This window comes from Hibiscus syriacus, unplaced genomic scaffold (genome assembly GCF_006381635.1).
Source record: "Hibiscus syriacus cultivar Baekdansim isolate YM2019G1 unplaced genomic scaffold, ASM638163v2 tig00112205_pilon, whole genome shotgun sequence".
NCBI lineage: Eukaryota > Viridiplantae > Streptophyta > Magnoliopsida > Malvales > Malvaceae > Hibiscus > Hibiscus syriacus.
This window is the reverse complement of record NW_024063266.1, coordinates 263,712-290,180: the sequence shown is the minus strand read 5'-3', so window position 1 is coordinate 290,180 and position 26,469 is coordinate 263,712. Positions and strand designations below refer to the sequence as shown.

General features: G+C 35.6%; 1 protein-coding gene and 1 pseudogene across 1 annotated transcript; one reads left to right on the top strand and one right to left on the bottom strand.

Annotated features, from left to right (window-relative positions):
- The first annotated feature begins 10,873 nt into the window (after window positions 1–10,873).
- On the top strand, window positions 10,874–17,715 carry LOC120175339 (annotated as a pseudogene).
- Window positions 17,716–18,056: 341 nt separating this feature from the next.
- LOC120175313 (phosphatidylinositol 4-phosphate 5-kinase 7-like) lies at window positions 18,057–21,572 on the bottom strand. The gene is made up of 9 exons (XM_039181965.1): window positions 21,466–21,572; window positions 20,320–21,369; window positions 20,068–20,235; window positions 19,787–19,952; window positions 19,523–19,633; window positions 19,266–19,453; window positions 18,767–18,909; window positions 18,477–18,645; window positions 18,057–18,344 (listed from the first exon to the last, which is right to left on the bottom strand). Exons 1-9 carry the CDS (start codon window positions 21,555–21,557, stop codon window positions 18,062–18,064), a joined length of 2,370 nt encoding a protein of 789 aa, XP_039037896.1. The 5' UTR covers window positions 21,558–21,572; the 3' UTR covers window positions 18,057–18,061.
- Window positions 21,573–26,469: the final 4,897 nt, after the last annotated feature.

Sequence of the window (26,469 nt, the reverse complement as noted above, 5' to 3'; positions counted from 1 at the left end):
CAATTGTGGTCTTTGAGTAAAGTTATAGGTTCGATGCTTGTGGGCGGAAAAACAATGTTTGAAGAACTTTGCCCACAGTCCAACCCAGCATAAGTTGTGTAAAAAAGCAAAGATGAGCATATTGGCCCAACCCAAGTCTACCATAAGAGACTATTGCAATTCATAGGAAGAAACACAGTGAAGGTTGTTTAAAACACGGTGTCGAAGACCTGATTCTGACTTGGAACGGTGAGTCAGAAAAGGAGATAACTTTTTAGTTTGGGGTGGGGATGGAGGTGCAGGGCAGGGGCAGGGGCATAGATTCTATGATCTTAAACCCTATACATTGTTCAAACTAAATAGTGCAATGGTTGTGGATTCGCATGCTAAACAGTTGGGACTGAATTGAATTCCAATACAATATTATAGCTTACAGAAGAATTATTGTCTTGTTCCATAAAGTTTAACACAGTCAACCATTTCCCAAACCTTTTCTTGTTTACATTCGTCGGTAACTCAAGTCTTGGTCTCTCACTTTGTTGGAAGTAGACACTACTTAATGGCCCAATCATGATCATCATCCCCAATAGTGTTTTTTAACCCCTAAACCTCCACCTACAACACCCATAGCTATCCTCATATATGGTTTTGCTAAAACCATATATATATATATATATATATTTGTTATGAGTTGTAAATGACATCTACTTTTATGATGAATTGTCGAACTCATAGTGTATGAGTTACCAAACTCATTAAATATGGCTTTGAAGGGTCTCCATAACAATAGACGAAAGGTTGGTGGCAGAAAAATGAAAGATAATAATTGTAGTCGTACCAAGCAAAGCAATTTCAGATTCAAATTTCATTTCTCAAAACTATAAATAGATTCATTAAATGGAGTAGGACCCCAGCTGTAAATAAGCCATATGTCCCCAATACCAGACACCAATATAAAATTGGCGGGAATGGAAATCACTGGGTGTTTTATTAGCAAATAACGATATGGTCTAACTCTGCTATCAATTCTTATACTCTTCACATATTTAAAATTTAGTCCTTTTGTTAAAACTTATATTTTACGACTTACAACTATATTAGCAATTCCGATCGAAATAAACATAAAATTCTTCGGTCCGCGAGAATCGAGTTAACTTAGGAATTCAATTCAAACACACTCGTCTAGCCTGACCATCTGGTGACACTGCTAAATCTGACTGATACATCTTTTCTGTTCATTTTCTCTCCTCTCTCACATCTTTCATCATTAACTCATAATTGACCCTTCAAAGATAAGAGAAAATTTGTGTTGGACTCGTTGGGGGGGCTGTTTTGGAATACACATCAAATCATATGACACCACGTGTCGCTTTGTAAGACTCTCAGGACACCACAGGGTCATGTCTCCTCTTTTGTGATGACCCACACTCGGATAAACACAAAGGAAAAAAAAAAAAAAACAGTGATTCTACGTGGGAACGTGCATTTATTAGAAGCACGTGGAAGGCTGTACTGAGTTAGGTTTTCCTTCCCCCGCTGCGTACGATGTGGGAGCATTTCAGCCGTCCGTCTCTTCCATCATCATACGTCCCACTTTCCCTGCTTGCAAAACATGATTCATAGGTAGTTTTGGTGCACGACCAGATGTTGTTTAAGGTGAGATTGGGGTTAGATGTTTACCGATTTGCCAGCTTATGGTGCTGGAATTTGTACCTTTTTTACGCTTTTTAATGCTTAAATCAATGTCGGTCTACGGAGCCGGTTTTGGTGTGGGATAAGAGCTATAGCGTAGCAGTGCGAGCTGCATGGTTCAAATCAAATCTATTGAGTTCTTGCATTTTCCTGTCATGCCGGTTTAAGCTTTGACTTGTTGTCAATCGTCATGATTTTCTTTGATTATGTAACTTCCCACGTACGATGATCTTGTAATAACCCTACAACATCCAAGCCTACTTCATATTACTCGAAAAACATTTCTCAACTCGATAATCATGAAAAATGCCTAAAACACTGTTTATTTATAGTTCATGTATGCATGATAAAATATTTATTATATAGTTTTGTTCTCTAATGACACAAATAGGGACGATTTGTTCATTGATCTATGCGAGAGACTATGTAGGAGAGCATGCAAAGTCTTTCCTATGGAATCTATTTCTAGTTGATACTCTCTTCAATGTTTTGTTATTATTTTATAAGCATCTAGTGTAGGTTATATCAGCCATCGACATATATTGGAATCATGGGTTTTGTTACATATGAGTATTGTATAAAACTGCAAGCCAAGCTTGTTCAACCATATAATTGATTAATATTCAGTGATAGAAGTCTTTTATAAGTAACATGTTACTATAACATGGTAAATGTAGTTATTAAGTTGTTGCTTTGATATGAAAGACTCACTTAGTATTTAGTATAGTAAAGGGTGATTAAATTGATGGAATTTTAAATACGAATGATTAAATTCATTCAATTATTATAAATTAAAAAAAGATTGATAGAATATATAAATTTTAGAGACCAAAACTCTTATTTTAAATATGAATGATTAAATTCATTCAATTATTTTAAATTCATATCATCACACGTTACACTTTTATTTTATTTTTAATTGCCCAATAAAATTTTAGAGAGAGAAAAAATGATCCATTTGTAACTGAATTGATTATTGAGTGACCGAAGATGTATTTTATCCTAAAATATTTAGGGTACCTAAACTATCAATTTTGGTCTCTTTTGGTACCTAAACTTTCAAAATTTTCAAAACGTATCTAATGTTTAGTTATCATTTCATTTTAGAACACTCTCATTAAAAACTTAATACGTTTAGTACCTAAACTATTAGTTTTTGTCTGTTTTAGTATATGAACTTTCAATATTTTTAAAACTAAAGTTAAATTTTGAACATATATGTTAAAATAAAAACTAAAGATTTTAACGGCGGATACTAAAAAAATAAAAACTAAACTTTAGATATTTTTTAAAAAAATTTAAAAATTTAAATACTAAAAACTGATAATTTTAAATACTAAATACGTAATTTACGTAAATATTTATTAGGCAGACTATTTCCAACATTTATTCGTCCAAAAAAGAGAGAGAAAATGGAGAATGAGTATTGTTGTCACGCACTGGACGGAGAGCGTGAGGAGGGAGACGTGTTTGAAGCGTCGACGTCGGCCATTAAATTCGGTTCCTCGTTACTCGGGCTATTTCCATCGCTCACGCTGACAACTCGTCCTATTCCGTCTCCATAGCTTCAATTTTTCCCTCTTTTAATATTATTTAATTACATTTCATTTAAATAATTATTAAAATAAACATATATTTTTTTTATAATTGACAACAAAACAATTGAAATTTTCAATTGACATCTTGTTTGTATAGAAGTGAAAAAATAAAACAAAAAGGGAAATTAATATTAGGGTAAACTATATAAATGGTCACTAATATTTAAGTAAATTTTTTTTTCACTATTGATGTTTCAAAAGTCACAAATCAATCACTAACGTTATAATTCGTTAACAATCATTACTATAGTAACTGACTCGGCATGTGTTGACTAACCGTTTGACTTCTTCTTCTTCAAGGTGCCAAAAATTTGAGGGTTATGACTGTAAATTTATACCAAACTGTAATTTTGGTGCCACTTCTCGTTTACAAAATCAAATCCAAATTCTGTTTATCGGAGAGAAAATAAGGGGGAGAGAAACCCCTCTTTATCATTTCGAAACCTCACTCTCTCCTAAAATCATTCGACACTCCTTGAGATTTTGTACTCTTTCTTTTTTAATTCGTTGTTGTGTGGTCATGGTTCTTACTCAAACATTAGTGATCTATTTTGTAACTTTTGAGATATTAGTGGTGAAAATAAAAATTTACTCAAACATTAAGGACCATTTATGTAGTTACCCTTAATATACAGTGGTTGGCAACTTTGAGGAGGGAACCGTCACGGGAGAAATGAATGTATAGATAGAGAGGTCATTGGACTAATAAAGAAACCAGTACTATCTGCTTACTTGTTTTTATTTTATTTATTTCACTTTTGAAATTTGAACGGTCCAATAATAAGGTAATGATGAAAGCAATGGGACAAATGATAAGGGAAAGTCTGCTGTCTAATTTTTTATTTTCTTGACTTGGGAAAATCAAATTCCATTGCATTTATGACTTATGAGTATACAAGCTCAACGTTCATCTTCTATAAATTATAGGTGAAATGTTTTTGGATTTTATTTTAATTTAAATTTCTTATACCAATCATCTTTGAGTCTATTTTAATTGTTAATTATATTTTATAGGAACTTAGTTATAAGTGGTTAAAAGGATGATTATTATTTTTAGAGGTACCGAATTCGAGTACACGGTATGTTAAGTGTGTCTGAACATTCATTGTCAAATGAATTGGAAGTGTTTTGAGCATATACTACCTTATAATTATCATTCGATTAGTAAAAAATGTTTATTATATTTTAGGGTAAAATACACAAATGGTCCATTGACTATAGGGTATTACTTCATTAAGTCCTTTAACTACTAAAAGATACAAATGGAGCTCTAACTATAGAATGTTGTTTTTTAAGCCATTTGACTATTAAAAGTTACAAAATGGTCACCGCGACTATTCATTATATTCCAAACCCGTCCTTTTTCATTAAAAAAATGGCAATTGTTTAACTTTGACGTCAACATGATGAGTGATATATGATAGTCATTTGAGATTCTAAGGTCATATTTTATCATATCACAGTCAATGAGTTAACGTTCAACTAAAAATACCAACCTTTTTAACGGAAAATAATGAATAGTCGAGTGATCATTTTGTAATTTTAATAGCCGAGGGGCTCAGTAAATCAACATTCTATAGTTGGAGGACCATTTTATAACTTTTAACAGTCGAAGGACTTAATAAAATAATACTCTATAGTCGGGGGATCATTTACGTAATTTACCCTATATTTTACAATAATTAATTATGATATTAATTTATTCGAATATATATATTTATAAATAGGTGTAATGTTTGTTTAATGGGATGAACGGTAACATGCATCATAAAAGACAAATGCATAGTCACATGAAGATTTCAGTAAATTTTGCATGCCTACGTTGGGGTTAATTTTACCGGTAATCACCCATAGATTTAATTTTAAAATCAAACTCGAGTTATAATTATTGAAATAATATATTTTAATTAATTAGGGAAGAAAATAGATTGATTTAAGGGGCAAACTAATCCTACATTGGAAAGAGCAGTGACATGTTCTTAAGAATCTCAATGCTCCAAACACAAAAAAAAAAATTAAATAATTGATACTAATTTTTGTTTGTTTCTTTTCGTAAACATTAAGAATTCAAAGATCCTAATGACTAAAATGTTTATTTATTTATTACTGCCCCATCTACTCACTGACCTAACACCCACCAACATACTCTTATCAAAGCATTTTATTTATTCTATATATTATATATAATGCTTGACCAAATTATCCCCATTTCAATACCCAACATTCAATTAGGGTTTGCGGATTAAATTTTAGGATAAACTATACATTTAGTACCTAAACTATCAAGTTTTATTCTACCTTAGTACCTAAACTTTCAATTTTTTCAAAATCATACATAACGTTTTGTTTTTGTTTCATTTTAATACCTCATCATTAAAACTTAACGCGTTTAATACATAAACTATCTTTATTTTTTATTAAGCCCCTCATATATTAAATGTTACAAAATTGTCCTCTGATTATAGAGTGTTATTTTGTTGAGTCCATCGACTATTAAGAGCTACAAAATGATTACCCAACTATTTATTATGTTCAAAAATCATCTTTTTCGTTAATAAATTGAAGATGTTCTGAGCTGAATGTAACCTGTTAATTATGATATGATATGATAAAATCTGATCCCAAAATCTCAAACGACTATCATATTTCAATCATCATGTTAACGTTCAACTTAAAAATTGCTATTTTTAACGAAAAATGACGAGTTTGAAACATAATGAATACTCATTTTGTAACTTTTAATAGTCTAGGGACTTAAAAAAGTAACATTCTATATTTGGACGATCATTTTGTAACTTTTAACAATCGAGAGAGTTAATAAAGCAGTAATCTATAGTTGAGGAACCACTTGTGTACTTAATCTTTTTATTTATTATTATCTTAGGATTGTAACAGTAAATTAATTATAGATCATATTTATCTAAAATCCTGAATATCGAATATCTACATAAATTTTAGTTACATCTGGAGAATAAAATCAAATCCTTAAATAAATTAAAATTTTATCAACAACAAAATTCAAATTCAAAATTTTATTTAATAAATATCTAACTCTTTGCCAACATAATATAATATCCATTTGTAACTATCAATGTAATTCAAAAACAACATTGGATGCCAAAGTTATTTTAATATTTAAAAAACCAACTAATAGTGTACTAGTGTGGTTCCATCCTTAAGAAGAGCGTGGAGGAACGCGCTATACGATAAGTGGGGGCTCATTTTCAAGTGTCACCGATTAAGCTGTATCTCTCTCTCTCTATAAATCCGACTAGACTAGGGTTTTGTTCAAGATGAAAAACAAAACAAGGGTTGCCCTTTTTCTTTGTTTGGTCCGTTTTTCTCGTCTTCTTTCTACTCTCTGGGGTTGTTGATCATGGAAGAAAGCTCTTAGGGTTTTCTTTTGAGTGGTTGTTAAAGCAAGAAAGTTGATGGAAATGGGGTGACTTTGAGAGGAATGTTGGCTGGCTCGATGCGAAGGCTTTGAGCTTTGAAGTGATCAAAGTGAAGGTATCGGACCAGGCTTCATTCCCCTCAATCATTTTCATTTTTCACGGTTCCGGTCCAGAGAGTTCATCGGAGAAGAAAGATTAAAGGAGAAACGGTTGATGGGAATGTTGTTTGGCTCGAGGTCATCTAGGTTGATCTTTATATTTCCATGAAATTTTCTTCCTCTTTCCGGAAAAAGTTTCTGGATACACACATATATATAGCCCTAAATGATCTCGGACCAGGCTTCATTCCCGTCAACCAAACACTTCTTCCGATCTGTTTCAGTTTCAGGCAGTGTTGTTTTTGGTAAAAAAAATGCGAGTAGTTTTTAAGGTTTGCATGGAATCCTTTTGACCAACCTGACAGACAAAGATCAGAAGATGCCATTGACTTGGTTTTAATTTGCTGCCTCTTTTACGTGTGGACATTCCTGTCGCCCTCTTTTCCATGATAATTGTCCTAGGCTTTGTCTCTCCCAAACAGAAATATAGATCTATGGTATTAATATATAATTAATTAATAATTAAATCAACCCTTAATTTTACCTTTTACATCCTCCATATCTGTTCTACGAATAAAGAAAACTTTGCACTCACACGCACTTGCAACATTGCAACTGCTTGCCTATTCAGTGTGTATATATGTTGTTGTTTTTTTTGTTTTACATGCATATACGTATATGTCTAATTATGTGTTTCTTTGTTGGATACGATGAAATTGCATACAAATCATGAAGGTAATGAGCAGAGACGGACACAAGATTCTATATTAGAGGGGAAATTTTTAACTTATAAAATTTTAAAGAGACAAAAATAAGTTTTCAATAAAAAAATAATAAAAAATCTAAAATAATAATTTTAAAATTTCAGGGCGACTACTCACCCGTCGGTCCATCCCTCGCCATGAGGGCTTTGATTCCCATGTGAAGTGAAATGTATATATACACATATCTATGTATGCCTTGTAGAATAAAATAATTTAAAAAAAGGTATAGTGAAGAAATAAAAGAATCCTTTTTAACAACCTTATCCGTACGTCATGTTATTACTTGAAAGGGGAGAAAAAGTTAATTTATAAAGCATTATATATATTAGGTTTATATTTTATTTACGGTCAGTATACACTATATATAGTGTTAGTGATTAGATAATTATATATTCTTAAATAAGATTAAATTTATTTATTTTGAAAATGGAATGATAAATGATCATTAATCGTGCTTAGAATTAAATATGCATCATATATATATATATATATTAGACTGGGTTTATATTTGATGCTCTAAAAGTTAGGAGTATATAAACATAGATTGGTTCTAGCGGTAAGTAATTTGATATTGCTTAAACAATGTCTCAATGACAAGTTCTTGTTATGGAGAGAATTCATGTTGGAAGACTTACCCTCTAAAACCTGGTATGTGATGCCGGTCAATCCGAATTAGTCAAGACAAGGCCTTGAAACTGATAGACCAACATGATTTAACTTAAATAGTATATAAATATATATAGACTTGTTATCTCTAAATACAATATGATTTAACTCGATCAATCATAAAAATATTGACCCAAAATCCAAAATTTGTTAGAAAGCCCCAACTTTACGTTACTCTATTAGATTAGATTAGGTTATAATCGATCTTGGTCTCCTAAAACCCCAAAAAAATTATTAATCCTTTAAGAAATCATTAGTTTATAAATTTGTCCAATAGTTAAATTGCACTTTGCCCTCCAAAATATTTTTTTTTCATTTTGTCCCAAATTTTTTTTCTCGACCACCGTTGATGTGTATAACTTTGTGGACTATTAGTGAATTAGAAAGGGTTACATCTTTAAAAATAAAGTTAAACGAATCCAATTTTTTTAAATTTTTTTAATGATGTAATGTTATATGATTCATTAATGATGTTTAGAATTATACACCGCCAATACATCGAATATAGATGATGAGATTACTTAAAAATTTGGGTCTTAGTGTCCTTTGTATTATATGTACATAATTGGGGTTTAGGTTCTAATAGTAGTTTTTTTATTATTAATTTGGGGGTAAATGTAAAGTAATATTTGTTCAAAGACAACTTTTAACTTTTTGACAATGAACGTTCATACTCTTGATATTTATAGTGTTTGAATCCTAGTTCTCAAATAATAATAATAATTTTTTTACCACGAAGACCACTTGGTTTGTGCAGGTTCTAATAGTAGTTTAGACGGAGGTTTTCTGTTTCATGTATAAAATATAAAAGAAGAGAGGATATATGTATACACACACATACATTTAATATGAGCCTGCGTTTGGTCCATTGCTTGGGGAAATGGATATGGAACTGCAACTTCATTTATGAAATTGGGTCTCGTATTATTCAATTGGACTTTAACCCTAACTAATGGGTGTGTTAAATAGGGTTCAAAACCCATCGGGAGCAGATAATAAGGGTAAACTACATCAAAAGTCACTTAACTTTTGGCTGTCCATTGATTTTATCATTAAACTTTTAATTACATCAATTTCAATTTTGAACTTTATATTATGTAAGTACCGCACTGTTAGATCGTTAACAATGTGATAACATGTCTATTTCTTTTTTCAAATTTTCAGTTTGTATATTGATTTTCTTACTAAAATTCAATTCAAATATCAATTTAGTCGCTATTAGTTAAATTGTCTCTCATCACATATTGCATTTATAGTAAGATTAGTATCAAAATATTTGTGTTTTACTTATTTTTCTTTTTCTCAATTGATTTTCTATAAAACTCACTTAAAATTGATAAAATTTCATATAAAGGTTCAGCTTTGATCTCTTTCAACAACCATTCAATGAGTGTGAGGTATGTTGTTTGTCTTCTCAAAAGGATGCTTGTCTCTGTTCATATTTATAAACAAACACCCCAAAACTCCGAAGTTCAAGAAAACTCTTGAGCAAAAGTATTGTAAGATCAAAACTTTAGATAGATTTTCATCAGTTTAAGTTAATTTTATTGAAAAGCATTTTAAAAAGTAGAAAGAGAATATTAAATATAAACATTTTGATAACAAGCTTATAATCGTCGGTGATCGATCTAATAATTGTTATAATGCAAATATATTTACGATAATCTTCTGTCATTATACAAATTAATTAATCCTAACCCAAAGCGAAGCAAGGGAATAATACTTGTTTAATTGGATTCTCCAATAGTTTTGTTGGTATTCATGGTCCAGCAAAACTCACCCCTTAGTCCCTAATTTAATGTTATTTGTAATTATGTATATATCACACCTTTGGCCCTGTTGGAAAGTTGCATGGGATATTATTTCACGTCCATCTTTTTATATTTAGTTTACTCGGTGACTAAAACTATAGAATAAATAAAATTATGTTGAATAAGTAGTTTGATATCACTTAAGTATGGTTCGAATTTGAGTTTTAATGTATGTAAAATATTTTTATTGAAAGACTCATCCATTAAAATTAGATATGAGATCCAAATCAATCTGAATTAATCAATGCAAAACCTTGATAACCCGAAGAAAAACAAACCATCAAACTCGTGTTTTTCTTACAAAATATTGTTGCTTGTAGGTGAAAGAAACGCAACCCTTTCTTTCTCCCCTACCGGCAGTAATATTCACAGCTGCTTTGTTCCTTCGTGTCTGCCTATCTCCACCGACCGCAATTCGCATTTCATTATTATTAGGAACTAAAAACAGCTCTCCGCCAAACCCTTAGGATCAATCGACACGAGTTATTTTGACGTAATTAAGTTTTTAGATGTACATTATTGAGAATACAACGATATCAAATATTGATGGAAGAATTTTGCCATACTTATTATTTTACCTAACTCGACGCTGTGATTTGTTGGCAGATTACCTAAAAAATGAAGCCAGTTCGCAATGGATAAGCATAAACGGTTAAAAGAGTGAACCCCCCCTAGTATATATCAAGCCGCGCCTAGCTAATTCATGCAAACCAAACACATACCATAACAGGACACCCGTTCTCATGACAGTAGCTATCTTATGAGTCATGGCACCAATCCACTCAGACCAGTTGAGGCTTTTGTTTTGTACATATAGTGTCTGTTTTGCCGAAGTGTTGTTAAAGCTGCAGCTGTTTCATAGTAACAGACATGAATGGTGTTGTTGATGGAGGAGAGTCGTTTTCAAGGGTTGAGGTTTGTGCTTTCTTTTATGATTTGTCTTCTCCCATTGCTAGATCAATGGAGCTTAGGCCGATTTAATGCATGTAATGATCAGGGAAAGTTTAGGGCAATCGTGATTTGTTGGGTTCTTGGGTTCGGATCTCTCATCTCTTGGAATAGCTTGCTCACAATGGGAGATTATTACTATCATCTATTCCCGGTAAGTACGTGGTATATGGTGAATTCACATATCTAATCTTATAAGATTGAGCCAGATTGAAAGCGGTCGAATTCAGATATTTCGATCCTTTAACACGGTCAATCTGATAGCGTTTTCCTTTGCATTTGAAGAGTTACCATCCTCTAAGGATGCTTCCCCTCGTTAATCAACTCTTTTCATTTGGAACAACGACAATTCTGACATACAACGAATCAACGATCAATACTAGGTGGATGAACATATCTGGATATTTACTTTACTTTGCAAGTACTTTCCTGCTCATAGTAGCAAGTTTTGATTGACTATATATAACCAAAAAGTGTTGGTTCAAACTAAGCTCCATTTCCTCCACCATTTCTTTGATAGTTAGATGTAGCCACATCAGGGATGTAAAGTCAACAATAGCTGAAAAAAGGGGGGCATCGACTGCAAAAGGGGGCACCGAATTCGGTGCCCTAATATTAAATTAAAATAAAAAATGGTTAAATCACACATTTAGCCACTGCACACTTTAGGGTATTTACAAGATTAGTTCTAAGTTTCAACTATAAATACCCTAGCCCATTTAGCTTCAAAATCATCCCAAAACATTTCTTTCTTCCTATACTAGAGAGTTTTCTTGTGAGTAGTGAGTGTTTTGTAAACACCTGTAAATTTTCTCTTAGTAAAAGATCTACAACAGCCCGGAGACGTAAGCACAATTGGCTGAACTCCGTTATCAATTTTCGGGTATTTTTTTTCCGCTTTTATTTTGCATTCTCACTAATCTGGTTATAGGGAAATTACTTGTACTCGGTTTATTTCCTAACAACTGGCATTAGAGCTTTTTGGTTGTGAATTCTGTCAATTTTTTGAGAGGTTACTATTCGGGTTACTATTCGCGTAAATAGTGAATTTTGTGAATAGTAAAATTCGGTCGGCGATACGAATTTGTCGACGGAGGTGTTCTAATACACGACGGTTCGCAGAAATTGTCAGAAACGATCCAAACGAAGCCAAATTCGAGTGGGAGCGATGGCTGCAGACGAAGGGAAGGTGAAAATTGAAAAGTTCGATGGTGCGGACTTTGGATTTTGGAAGATGCAAATTGAAGATTTTCTGTACCAGAAAAATCTATATCAACCCCTCTCAGGAAAACAACCAGAGGGCATGAAGAATGAAGACTGGGCTCTTCTCGACAGACAAGCCCTCGGAGTTATCCGACTGACGTTATCCCGCAATGTTGCTTTCAACATAGCAAAGGAAAAGACCACGACAGGTCTTATGGCGGCTCTCTCCAGTATGTATGAGAAGCCATCGACCTCAAACAAAGTTCATTTGATGAGGCGATAATTCAATTTGCGGATGGCGGAAGGGGCATCAGTGGCTCAACACCTGAATGAACTCAACACAATCACAACCCAATTGAGTTCCGTGGAAATTGAGTTCGATGATGAAGTTCGAGCTTTAATTCTCTTATCATCTCTACCAGACAGTTGGAATGCTACTGTTACAGCAGTAAGCAGCTCGTCGGGAAACAACAAATTAAAATTCGACGATGTTCGGGATCTGGTATTTAGTGAAGAAATTCGACGAAGAGAAGTGGGTGAAGCATCAACCTCCTCAGCCTTGCACACGGAGTCTAGAGGGAGAACTTCAGAAAGAAATTCAAATCGTGGCAGATCCAAATCCAGACGGGGAAAATCAAGAACATGTAATAAAGATTTTACCTGTTATAATTGCGGCAAGAAGGGTCACTTCAAAAGAGATTACCGAGCACCGAAGAAAAATACCGGCGCACAGGAATCTGCAAACATGACAGAGGAGACAGGTGATGCCATGATTCTAAGCGTCAACAGTCCGATTGAATCATGGATCTTGGATTCAGGGGCATCTTTCCACTCCACCCCATGCCGAGAAATCATGGAGAACTATGTCAGTGGTGATTTTGGGAAGGTTCATCTAGCTGATGATGAAACCTTGAAGATCGTCGGAAAAGGAGACATCCGACTAAAGCTGCCAAATCAGACCACCTGGAAGCTGACAGGAGTGAGACACATTCCTGGCCTCAAAAGAAATCTGATTTCTGTTGGACAGCTTGATGGAGAAGGTTATAGTACAACTTTTCAGGCTGTGAATGGAAGATTACCAAAGGAGCACTCGTCATTACTCGTGGGAAGAAGACTGGTACTCTCTATGTAACCTCGAATTTAGAGAATATCATTGCAATAGCAGATGCTGACGGAAAATCAAACCTATGGCACCAAAGGCTTGGCCATATGAGCGAGAAAGGGATGAAGACCCTTTTGTCAAAAGGGAAGCTGCCGGATCTAAAGAATGTAGATGTCGGACTATGCGAGGATTGCATCTTTGGCAAACAAAAGAAAGTCAGCTTTACAAAGATTGGCAAGACTCCAAAGGCAGAAAGGTTAGAATTGATTCATACTGATGTATGGGGACCATCCCCAGTTCCATCTCTTGCAGGCTCACTATATTATGTCACCTTCATTGATGATTCAACAAGGAAGGTGTGGGTTTATTTTCTGAAGAAGAAATCAGAAGTCTTTGATACCTTCAGAAAATGGAAGGCCATGGTGGAAAATGAGACTGGTTTGAAAGTCAAGCGGTTGAGGTCTGACAATGGAGAAGAGTACAAAGACAGTAGATTTAGAGATTTCTGCGCAAACAATGGGATCAAGATGGAGACAACAGTTCCCATAACACCGCAGCAGAATGGCGTAGCAGAGCGCATGAACAGAACTCTGAATGAATGTGCCAGAAGCATGAGGATACATGCCGGATTGCCCAAATTTCTATGGGCTGAAGCTATCAACACTGCAGCTTACCTGATCAACCGTGGGCCCTCAGTTCCTTTGGATGGCGAAATACCAGAGGAAGCTTGGAGCAAGAAAGAAATAAACCTTTCACACTTAAGAGTGTTTGGTTGTATTTCTTATGTACACATAAACTCTGCTGAAAGAAGTAAACTTGATGCCAAGTCCAACAAATACGTCTTTGTTGGTTACGGTGGTGATGAGTTCGGTTACCGGTTTTGGGACTACGAAAATCGAAAGATCATCAGAAGCAGAGATGTCATTTTCAATGAAAATGTGATGTACAAAGACAGATCAACCGCAGAATCAAGTAATACCGAAGCTGAAATAAAAGAATTTGCCGAGTTCGAGGAGATTTCTGGAAATGATGTTCAGATCAATCCTGAAGCAGTTCAAGAGGAAGAACCAGGCACACCAGAACTGAGACGCTCATCCAGAATTCCTAAACCAACCCAACAGTATTCACCTTCTTTGCACTACTTGTTGCTGACTGACAATGGTGAACCAGAGTGCTATGATGAAGCGATGCAGGTAGATGATTCAGTCAAGTGGGAGTCTTCCATGAAAGATGAGATGGACTCGCTTATGTCAAATCAGACGTGGAATTAGCTGAATTACCACCAGGCAAGAAAGCGCTCCATAACGAGTGGATTTACAGGATCAAAGAAGAGCATGATGGGAGCAAACGCTACAAAGCAAGATTGATTGTCAAAGGTTTTAACAAAAAGAAGGTATTGACTACAATGAAAATTTCTCTCTAGTTGCAAAACTGTCTACAATCAGACTGGTGCTGAAAATTGTAGCTGCAGAGAATTTACATCTTGAGCAGTTAGATGTAAAGACAGCTTTTCTTCATGGTGATTTGGAGGAAGAAATCTATATGAGGCAGCCAGAAGGCTTCATAGAGGCAGACAAGAAAAACCTGGTATGCAAGTTGAAGAAGAGCTTGTATGGTTTAAAACAAGCTCCTAGACAGTGGTACAAGAAGTTCGATAGTTTCATGGGTAGTAGTGATTTTACCAGATGCCATGCAGATCATTGTTGCTACATCAAGAGGTTCGACAATAGCTTCATTATTTTATTGTTGTACATTGATGACATGCTCGTTGCAGGCTCAAACATGTAAGAGATTATACACTTGAAGCAAAAATTGTCGAAGCAGTTTGCTATGAAGGATCTGGGCGCTGCAAAGCAGATTCTTGGGATGAGGATCAAAAGAGACACAAAGTCGGGGACTTTGATGTTATCACAGGCTGAGTACATCAACAAAGTACTCTCCAGGTTCAACATGCAAGATGCTAAACCAGTAAGTACACCTTTAGGTGTTCATTTCAGACTCTCCAAAGACCAATCACCAAAGACGGAGGAAGAACGTGCACACATGGTGAAGGTGCAGTATGCCTCAGCAATTGGAAGTCTGATGTATGCCATGGTTTGTACCAGACCAGATATTGCTCATGTAGTGGGAGCTGTTAGCAGGTACATGAATAATCCGGGCAAGGTACACTGGGAAGCAGTCAAATGGATCCTCAGATATCTACGGGGTACCACAAACAAAGCACTTTGTTTCAAAGGTGGAGATACGATACTGACAGGCTATGTAGATGCTGACTTAGCCGGAAATGTTGACATCAGAAGGAGCACTACAGGGTATGTCTATACTCTATGAGGTACTGCAGTGAGTTGAGTTTCTCAACTACAGAAGATAGTTGCTCTCCCACAACTGAAGCAGAATATGTCGCTGTTACAGAAGCCAGCAAGGAGATGGTTTGGCTCCAAAGTTTCTTGGAAGAGTTAGGCAAGAAACAAGAAAACAATGTCTTGTATTGTGACAGTCAAAGTGCTATCCATCTAGCAAAGAATCCGTCGTTTCATTCCAGGACGAAGCACATACAATTGCGATATCATTTTATCCGGTCTCTTCTGGAAGATGGGATTTTGAAACTTGAAAAGATTAGTGGAGCTCAAAATCCGGCAGACATGTTAACAAAGACGGTGACCACAGACAAACTGAAGTTGTGTTCAGCTTCAGTTGGCATTCTAGAATAACAAGACTAGAAATGCTGCTGCATTGATCGATATGTGAAGTCAGATTAAAATCAGTCTACAAGTGGGAGATTGTAAAGTCAACAATAGCTGCAAAAAGGGGGGGCACCGACTGCAAAAGGGGGGCATCGAATTCGGTGCCCCAATATTAAATTAAAATAAAAAATGGTTAAATCACACATTTAGCCACTGCACACTTTAAGGTATTTACAAGATTAGTCCTAAGTTTCAACTATAAATACCCTAGCCCATTTAACTTCAAAATCATCACAAAACATTTTTTTCTTCCTATACTAGAGAGCTTTCTTGTGAGTAGTGAGTGTTTTGTAAACACCTGTAAATTTTCTCTCTTAGTAAAAGATCTGCAGCAGCCCGGAGACGTAAGCACAATTGGCTGAACTCCGTTATCAATTTTCGGCTTTTATTTTGCATTCTCACTAATCTGGTTATAGGGAAATTACTTGTACTCGGTTTATTTCCTAACAAGGGAGAGAAGGACTTGGACCTTTCGTCGGTACTTGCACAATCGTCGCCGGTTTTCGGAGCTGCGAATGCCTTAGTTCAAGGTGGAATGATTGGCGATTTATCTTTCATGCTCCGTGTGTTTATGCAGGTTGGTTTTCAACTTCGGCTGCTTTATTTGTCCGAGGGTTTCCAACTATTGCTTTAATGTTCAATTATCTGGCTTTATGATTCAGTCCTTCCTTGCCGGTTTGGCTGCAGCTGGGACCTTAACCTCTGGTGTAAGGCTTATCACAAAAGCATCCTTTGAAATGTCTGGATATGGTGTTCGTAAAGGGACAAGTATGTGACTTTTCTTTTTCTATTTCACAAACACCTGAGTGGTTTATGTGCTTAGAGTTTGCTATGGATTTGCAGTGTTATTTCTTGCCATTTCTACATTCTTTCAGTTGCTTTGTATCCTTCTGTACACATATTTCTTCCCCAAATTGCCGGTAGTGAAGTACTTCCGCGCCAAGTAGCCTTAGAAGGATCAAAAACTGTATTAGGTGATCTCGCAGCTGCCCGTATCGAAACACAAACAGACCCAGTGAGTATTATAACCTTCTTCTATCATAGTACTTGTCAAAACTCTTTAACTTTTCTTATATTGTTTTCCGATTTTCTCATCTTGAAGATAGTGTGAAACAGGTTGAGAGGCTAAGCAACAGACAACTATTCTATCAGAACATAGATTATGCGCTCGATCTGTTTCTGATATACGCCTTGACATTGTTGATTTTCCCCGGATTTTTGTACGAAAACACCGGAAAACACAAACTGGGTACATGGTATCCACTTGTGCTGGTAGCGGTTTTCAACAGATGGGATCTGATATCAAGATATTTTCCCCTGGTGGAATTGCTGAAGATAGAGTCCAGGAAATGGCTTATGATTGCAACACTGTAGTTTCTTACTTGTCCCAGCTTTTTACTTCACCGGCAAGTATGGCGACCAGGGATGGATGATATTTCTCGTATCCTTTCTGGGATTAGTAAACGGTCATCTTACAGTTTGTGTATTGATTTCAGCACCTAGAGATTACAAGGTTAGTGTCAACATTGTCATTTGCAACATGAAAACTTGTTAGAAATCTTAGCAATTTCTAACGATTTTTTGTTCTTGCTTTTTGGCAGGGCCCCGAGCAAAATGCCTTGGGCAATATACTAGGATTATGTATAGTAACTGGGATACTTGCAGGGGTAGCCCTGGACTGGTTGTGGCTCATTGGTAAAAAGAATGCCTTTTAAAGGACCCAAGGATACAATTTGGCTTACTTTCGGGTCTCTGAGTAAAATTTAAGCCATTCTCTAATTGTAAAAATGCGCGAAGAACATTTGGGGTTTTGAACCAAAGCATTATACTTGAATCGAACGTAAATTTTGTTGATAATGCAAATAAATAAAGGATTGGCTTGCAATGCGAGAAAATAACAAGCAAGAAAAGAAAGGAACAACCATCTTGTATTCTAGACTTTCTTGCTGCTAAAGTTTTACAATTTCAGGATGTAATTATCAGTTATTGAAAGCAAAATGCCTGCATAAGCATGCTTGATTATTTCTCTACCATCAGATATTCCCCAAAAGTGTTCTTTTTTCAGGGTTGTTCTGGGAAAACTTTTTTCTGTAAGAAATCGATGAAACGTTGAGCATAAAGCTCGGGTTCAGCAAGGGATATTGACAAGGGGTCGAATTTCACTGCTTTGTATGCATGCTCGGCCTTTTTCTTTACATTGTATTCTTGTAAAATGTCAATAATTCCCATATAGATGACCACATCATAAACCTCGAAAAGTTCAACTTCGGCTGAATCAGCTTCATCCCGGGAAAGCTTTTGGATAGCTTGTGCGGGCATGTTCACTCCTAATTGTACTTGTAACCTGACCAAGAAATGGTCTCCAGTACTAAATAATACAAGTCTCAACAATGAAACATGTAAAAACAAGTATAGCATAGCATTGTGGACGATATTTCAGTCCTTTGTGCAAAAAGAAGGGGATGAAAGAAGCTACCTTCCAGTACCAGGCACTAAAACATCAACTTCCCTGTCACCGAGAGAGAAAGCTCTTAACGGTCTTCCTCGGATGTGAGGACCGGGTTCGGTGTTAACAGAACTGGGTTCGTGGGCCACCAACAGCAAACCTTTTGAAGGAAATAACACTTCTCCTTCCGTGGTCAGACCTAATGAAAGCAGACCATAAGTTGCATGATATTCAATGAATTTGATAATATGAAAACATTATTGGGATACAAAAAGATCATAAATTTCAAGTAAAATGGTCAAATCGAATACGACTGCTACCTTGATCAGCTGGTGAGCTCTCAATATTCGGAGGTTCCAGCAGGCCATTTAGTTGCTCAGTAGGTCGAAAATGCAACCCAAGTAGAAGGCTATAATCAATTATCTGTTGAGATTTCAAGAAGTTACAGTCCACAGCAATTTGGCTGCAGTATGAAGAAAATAAACCGTGATTGTCAGAAATCAAGTGGACACAGAGTTATAGTCACTTTCGAGTAGACATAATATGTTTTCGGTTTTAGTAGGTAAAGAATACTAAAAACACTGATGTAAGTGCTCAAAACCTTACATAGACGGGTTTAGGGGGGAAAAGGTCACTGTAAAAAAACTTACTTTTATTATCTAAACATTGATAAATTCCGGAATTTTATCAGAACATCAAGGATACAGTGGATGACATAAAACATAATTCTTCAAATGTTATTTGCAATTTGCCGATTATGAGAAAATTATAGTACCATTATGCAAGTGATGTTACAGAGGATGATGAAGAGGAACTTACTGAAAAAGGAATTTTTGCAATGATTTGTCCATATGAAATTCATATGATAGATCAAGATCCTTCAATGTGGTATTTTCATGAATTTTTTCTTTATCGGTACATCTTCCATGAGTTGATCCCTTTAGATCATAACGACGATGAATCCGGAGTTCTGTGCAAAACATATTCCCCATCACCACAAACCGCACCTAGAAGCAGAAAATCAATCATAAGCTAGGAGCACCATGTATAAATAAAGCCAGATGGATAACACAAACCTTTCTTCTGCCCGGTAAAGTAATCTGGTGGACACCGAAAATTTTTGTTATGAGTGTATTTTCATAAGCTTTTACATGATTGTAATATTTTGGCAGCATCCTCAGTAAAACCTACACAGAAGAAGATTACTTATGTAACATTTGAGGACACCTTTTAATGCTACACCTCATGATTATAAACACGAATAAAAGTGAACTTTTAGCTTTTAAGCTTCTGTCAGCATATGGCAAATCCTGTTTGAAATCGGATATATGTGTTCAAACCTTGAGTTCAGATTTTTTCAATGTCTTGATCATAAATTTATCATCTTGAGATAGATAGAAGATACTGCCACTTTTCCCCGGAGAAGAAATCTGGGTTAGACCATCGTATCCACAAATGGACATCATGTACTCCGCAGCATCTAGCTTGAACATCTCCCTCAGATTCCTTAACATGGTACAAAAAATAAGCACAGAAGTATAAAAGATTGTGATTGCATCGTTTTTGCAGATGATTAGAATCTAAAAATGAGCACGGAGCATTTGCATCAGGATCTTAATACCTGAAAACCATAGGACAATAATCCTTCCAGTAAAAATCAATAGATTTGTGTGGAGGCGTAAAATGTGAACCCCTTCTAGGAAAAAACATAGTAATTCTAGCTCGATCTCCAAAATCAGCAATTCGAACCTCACGCTTAGGCACTGGTGTTATCTTGCCAACGGTATACCTGTGAATTTCAAATCATTCATTTTAATATCTCATTAAGCTGAGTTGTCAAAAAAGGAAGGAAATACAATCTCAATCAGTTTACCTTATACCAAGTTGCAAATTAAGCATCAGATAATAGCTGTTTTTGCCTTTGAAAATGCCAAAACACGGAATCTTTTCTGTTTCCTTGTCATATCGTTTAGTTTTCTTTTCAGCTTTCTGTGATAATTCAGTGTAATCTCTTACTCTCTCTTTAATCATAACTCCTTGAATGTATTCCCTCTCGTAAACTATGGCAGTGTTTTCTTGTGCCACACTCTGACCATCATCAGAACCAAGGGAGAATGTGCCCGAGGAATTGTGGCATACAAATTCTCTAGCAGAATCAGAATGACTGGAACTCTCGGAATTCTTGTGCGATATTCGACTTGAACTTCTCAAAACTCCACTTACCGAGATCTTCTCAGAAAAACTTCGCTCAACACTCCGTGTCTTGACTGCACGTTCCTCCAAATTGAGTAAAGAACATTGAGATAACCCTCTTTTAGGACCATTATCATACCCCAGAGAGATACTTCCAGCAGGATAGAATACTCCTTTTCCATCTTTAAGGCCTCGGGTCCATGTTCCGAAATAGTATCCTCCGTCTGCATACTGATAAATCCCGGACCCATGTTTGAAGCCATTTAACCAACAGCCATTGTACTGATCACCGTTTCCCCATTCCATAACACCTCTACCATGCATTTTCCCACATTTCCAATTCCCGGTATATTTGTTTCTGTTGTTCCAAAAATATCTACCATTACCTTCAGGCTCTCCGTCTTTCCATTCTCCTTCATAAACATCCGAGTTGGAGTACTTCATTCTTCCATATCCATGTTGTATATTCATCCTCCATTGTCCTTTGTATAAGGATCCATTGGTCGATGTTAGCGTGCCAGAACCGTGAAGGCAACCCCCCGATATATTGCCATTGTACTTCTCTCCCGATGGCCAAAGCAACACTCCTTTACCTGTCATTTCCCCTCCTTCCCAGTCACCCTCATACACCGTTCCATCTGACCATGTATACTTCCCCTTTCCATGGGGAAGAGCTTCCTTAAAATCACCAACATAGAAATCTCCGTTCGAGAAGGCCTTCATATTAAGCCTGCAACAAGAAGAATTCGAAGCCTTCATACATTAAAGCAAGGGGCACAACAAAGAGAAGGGGTAGAATTTGGAACCAAAGAGTTGGTAATACTACCTTTCGACATTCTGCACATTGCATGATACCGGATAGGGCGGTTCGGCATCGATTTCCGAATCCTCGTCAAATTGATTCTTCAAGCAAGTCATTCAAGCAACTAAGACAAGAAATCATATGCCACAGTTAAAATTAAAACGTAAACAATTCCCAGAATCTACAGGTAAAGCAGTAATTTTAAAGTTCTAACATGTTCTACGTATTAAGAAAGCAGCTATGAAACATAACCAACTGATGATCAAGATCAGAACCTTTAAGCAGCTATGAAACTCACTTGGGATAGATGATAAACTTAGCTCCTCCTCCTCCTGAACTAGGACAATCAGAATTCAACAACGGAACTTGAATGAAAATAAGAATAAACCCAGAATTTATACACCAAAAATCTGAAGGGAAAAAAGAAAAAAAAACTAAATGAATATCTATGATTCTTGCCAAAAATAAATTCAGCAGTTGACTCTGCCCTCAGGGAATGTATTCCTCTTTAGTTGACACTTCAACTCTCCATCTCCATCTCTTCTCTCTCTCTCTCTCTCTCTCTCTCTCTCTCTCTCTTTGTTTTATTCTGTTCTGTTTCTCTTTTACTATTTTTTTGTGTGTTACGGCTTAATGGGCATCCCTTTTTCCATTAACTAATGTTTCAAGTTCAGATTACGGGAATCATCAAAGTTCTTTCCCAAACACTTTGATTTTTAAAAGAAAAGTTAAAATTTTTAGTGCAAATTGTTTGTTTTTATGTTTTATCTTCTCAGTCTCTCTGTAGGAAACTAATCACCTACTGCAACGAGGAAGCAGAGAGGAGCAATATCTTCGCCACATGTCAATCTGGGTCCCGTTGATTTTTTTAATTCTTTGGGTTTATTAATGATTTGCCCTTTAAACTATGGTTCATTTTGCACTTAGATATTTCAAGTTTCCATTTATTAGAGATAATACTTAAACTATCATTTTTTCTCAGTTTTCCTAAAAAGTCTGTCAATGCTCAATAGTCACTTCCAGTTAATACCAACGCACCGTTTGTTGGCTTATACATGTCATGGATAAAATAACACTTCGCCCAAATTAGTGTTTTTTTAATTTAATTCTTCAAAAACTTTCAAAGTTTTAAAATAATACGATGAAATAAAAAAACTATATTTGACCCTCACAAGAAGTTATAGTTGAATTCCGATCCTAAAAGTGTTGATTTTTTTTTCAATATTATCTATCAGTGTCATCAACAACAACAACAACAAAACCCAATTCCCATATGTATGGGGTAAGGGGGAGGTAGGGTAGTAGGCTGCCCCCAACGCCAGGTTGAGAATAGCTTCCGTGAAAGACCTCTGGCAGTCAGAAAATTAAAAATATAGATAAAATGCAATGCATGTATAAATAATTACATAAATACATAGCTAAACAGTATTCATATGCAGTCATTAATACCATATGTGCTTCTGTAATGGGGAGTAATCCCTGCAAAATAATCCCTGCGAAAGAATCTCTTCATATAGACAGAAACATAAGACCCGGCTAAATTTATACAGAGGAAACATGACAAGAATGATACACAGAAGACAACGATATCAAGCCCAGTTCTAATCTTTCATAAATACCAATAACAGAAAAGTATAAAAAGTAAAAGTCATGGAAAATACTACAAATGCCTTTAAAAGAAGACAAAGATGATACACCCTATAGATGTGACCCACACTACTCGACTACCCTAGTCTTAAGCCTCCATAATTTCCTATCATAGGTCATGTCTTCGGTAAGGCCTAAATCCATCAAATCAGATCTCAAGCAGTCATCCCACTTCCGCCTTGGTCGTCCTTTCCTTCTGGCACCGTCGACTATAATCGACTCTACCCTCCTGACAGCATCCGACCGTAGTCGCCTAAGGACGTGCCCAAACTACCGTAGTCTTCCCTCCCTCAATTTTTCAGAAACAGACACCACCCCTAAGGACATCCTAATAGCAGAGTTTGTCATCATATCCCACAGAGTCCTACCACATGTCCATCGAAGCATTCTCATTTCTGCGGCCTCTATCCTCCTTACTTGATCCTTCTTGGGTGCCCAACATTCTGATTCATACAACAGCGCTGGTCTTATTGCCATTCTATAAAATTTTCCCTTAAGTTTTAGAGGCACCTTCTTGTCACACAAAACTCCACTAGCGGCCCTCCACTTTAGCCATCCCGCCTTTATACGGTGTGTAACGTCATCATCTACACCCCCATCTTTATGTATCATAGACCCTAAGTACTTGAAACAATCCTTTGAGGGAAGAATGTGTCCTTCTATGCATACTTCTACATCTTCATCGTTTTGGTTCCCATTGAAGTTTGAACATAAATACTCTGTCTTTTCAATATTGATCCTTAAACCTTTTTTTTCCAGAGCAGTCTTCCAGGTAGCCAGTCTACTATTCAACTCAGATTTTGTTTCAGCAACTAGGACAATGTCGTCAGCGAAAAGCATACACCAAGGTACACCGTCTGGTGTCGCACAATAGATGTCGTCCATAATCAAGGCGAAGATGTAAGGGCTAAGAGTCGACCCCTGGTGGAGTCCGATTTTCACCGGGAATGCCTCGGTGTCACCAACTGTAGTCCTGACGTAAGTAGTAGATCTACAGTACATATCACGAATCGCCCGGATATAAGCAGTTGGTATCCGTCTCGTTTCCAAAGTCTTCCAGATCGTATCGCGAGGAACGCTATCATAAGCCTTCTCAAGGTCAATGAACGCCATGTGAAGATCTCTAGACTTTTCCCTATATTTCTCCATAAGCCGTCGAAGTAGATGAATCGCCTCCGTGGTAGACCTGTTTGGCATAAAGCCAAATTGGTTTTCCGAAACCCTAGTAACTTGTCTCAACCTAGCCTCTATCACCCTTTCCCATAGCTTCATGGTATGGCTGAGTAGTTTAATACCTCTGTAGTTACCACAACGTTGGGGATCTCCTTTATTTTTATAGATTGGTATCACCGTAGACTCTCGAAATTTTAAAAAATTGAGGGTACAAAAATTAATTTTTTTGAAAATTTAAAGAGTCTAAACTATAATTTTTTTTAAAAATTTGGGGGGGTCATGGCTGCCACTAGCCCTGCTTATGTTATGCCATTGTGAATATATATTTACAACGTATATTGTTATTATAAAACACGACATAAATTAAGCGACCAATTATGTTATAAAATCATAAGATAAGTAAAGTGTAGATACATGTAAAGTTGTATTTATAATTTGATGAGAGAGAGTTATAAATACATACATTAACTGAATCTTAAATCAATTATATAAAAGAGTTATGATTGTTAAAAAATAAACAATCTTGTTATTTTTTTATCCCCGTCAACGAACTCATATTAAAAAAATTATCTTATTAGAATATTACAACCAAAGGAATACTCGATAAGTAAATTTTGTCTCGTAATATGACATCTTTCATAAAAGTAGTACGTATTCGGAGAACAACTCATAAAGGGGGAAGAGGAATAGTTTCTTTTGTACAACGTTGTGGAGAATTTGAATACAGGTGAGCAAGTTCTTCAAATTTACGAATAGATTCTTGAATGCGTTAACAACTAAATCCAACTAGGGTTTACTCAAGAATATAATTTAAGTTTGTCTTCGGCGGTTTTTCACGTGTTCCATCCTATTTCTTTGACGTGAATATATTCCAAACATGTTGAGGATTTCCCAATTTGTTTGCTGATGGATAGCGTTTACTTTTGATTTAAATTAATAATTTCATGATTGTCGTAATTTTATTTTTATTTTTATTTCGTTAAAATCCATCCTAACCCTGTTTCTTACAATTGTGGATCAGCTGACTTGGTCCAACGACAATCGATGTTATATTTCCCAACAATTGAGGATCAGATGAAAGATTGCATGGCTCGGTGTTTGTTTGCTATATAATATATACACACAGCATTAAAATGAAATCATTGGAAGTAGAGCTTAACGTGCATGATTAAGGTAGCTTTTACCAGACCGTGGGACACAATGCTAAGCTTTGTCGGCACCATTATTGAACTTTACAATTAACCACGTAATCTCTCTGCATGGTCAACACTAAGATTTACAACTTCAAAGCATCGAAACTAAAATTAGCACGTGTTTAACATGCAATTAAAATATAATCAAAATGAAATTTCCATTTGAATATTTACGTACGCACAACGGGAGAAAGGAATCTGTTCTTTTCATCTCTATTCGTATCTTTAAAATTTTAAAATTATTATATATATATATATATATATTATTAAAAATCTATAAGATGATAAGTCATTCGGGATCTATAAGACCTTCAGGCAAGATGTTTTCATATGATTTTCGAAAAATGAAAAAAATAATTTCCAAAGTTTCTCATTTAATCTTTTTGAATATAAAATTTTTGAAAAGTAAGAAAACTATTTCCAAAGTTTCTTACTTAGTAAGTCCTTAAGGTCACCAGTAAGTCCTTAAGGTCACTAGTAAGTCTTTCGAGCATGATGCCTAAATTCTTCGAGCCATCTATAAGACCTTCGGGCAATATGTTTTTCTCATGATTTTCGAAAAATGAGAAAGCGATTTTCAAAGTTTCTCATTTAAATATTTTCTGAAAATTGATTTCGAAAAGTAAGAAAACAATTTTCAAAGTTTCTTACTTGGTAAGTCATCTGGGCCATCAGTAAGTCTTTCAAGCATGATGATTAAATCCTTTGGGTCATCTGCCAGTCTTTCGAGTAAGATGATAAGTCCTTCAGACCACCTAGAAGACCTTCGGGTAGGATGTTTTCACTTGATTTGAAAAATAAGAAAGCGATTTTCAAAGTTTCTCATTCATTATTTTCAGAAAATGAAATTTTTGAAAAATAAAAAAGTGATTTCCAAAGTTTCTTACCTAGTAAACTATTTCCAAAATTGGTAAGTCCTTCGGGCCATCAGTTAGTCTTACGAGCGTGATGATTAAATCCTTCGCGTCATCTATAAACCTTTCGAGTAAGATGATAAGTCATTTGTCATCCATAA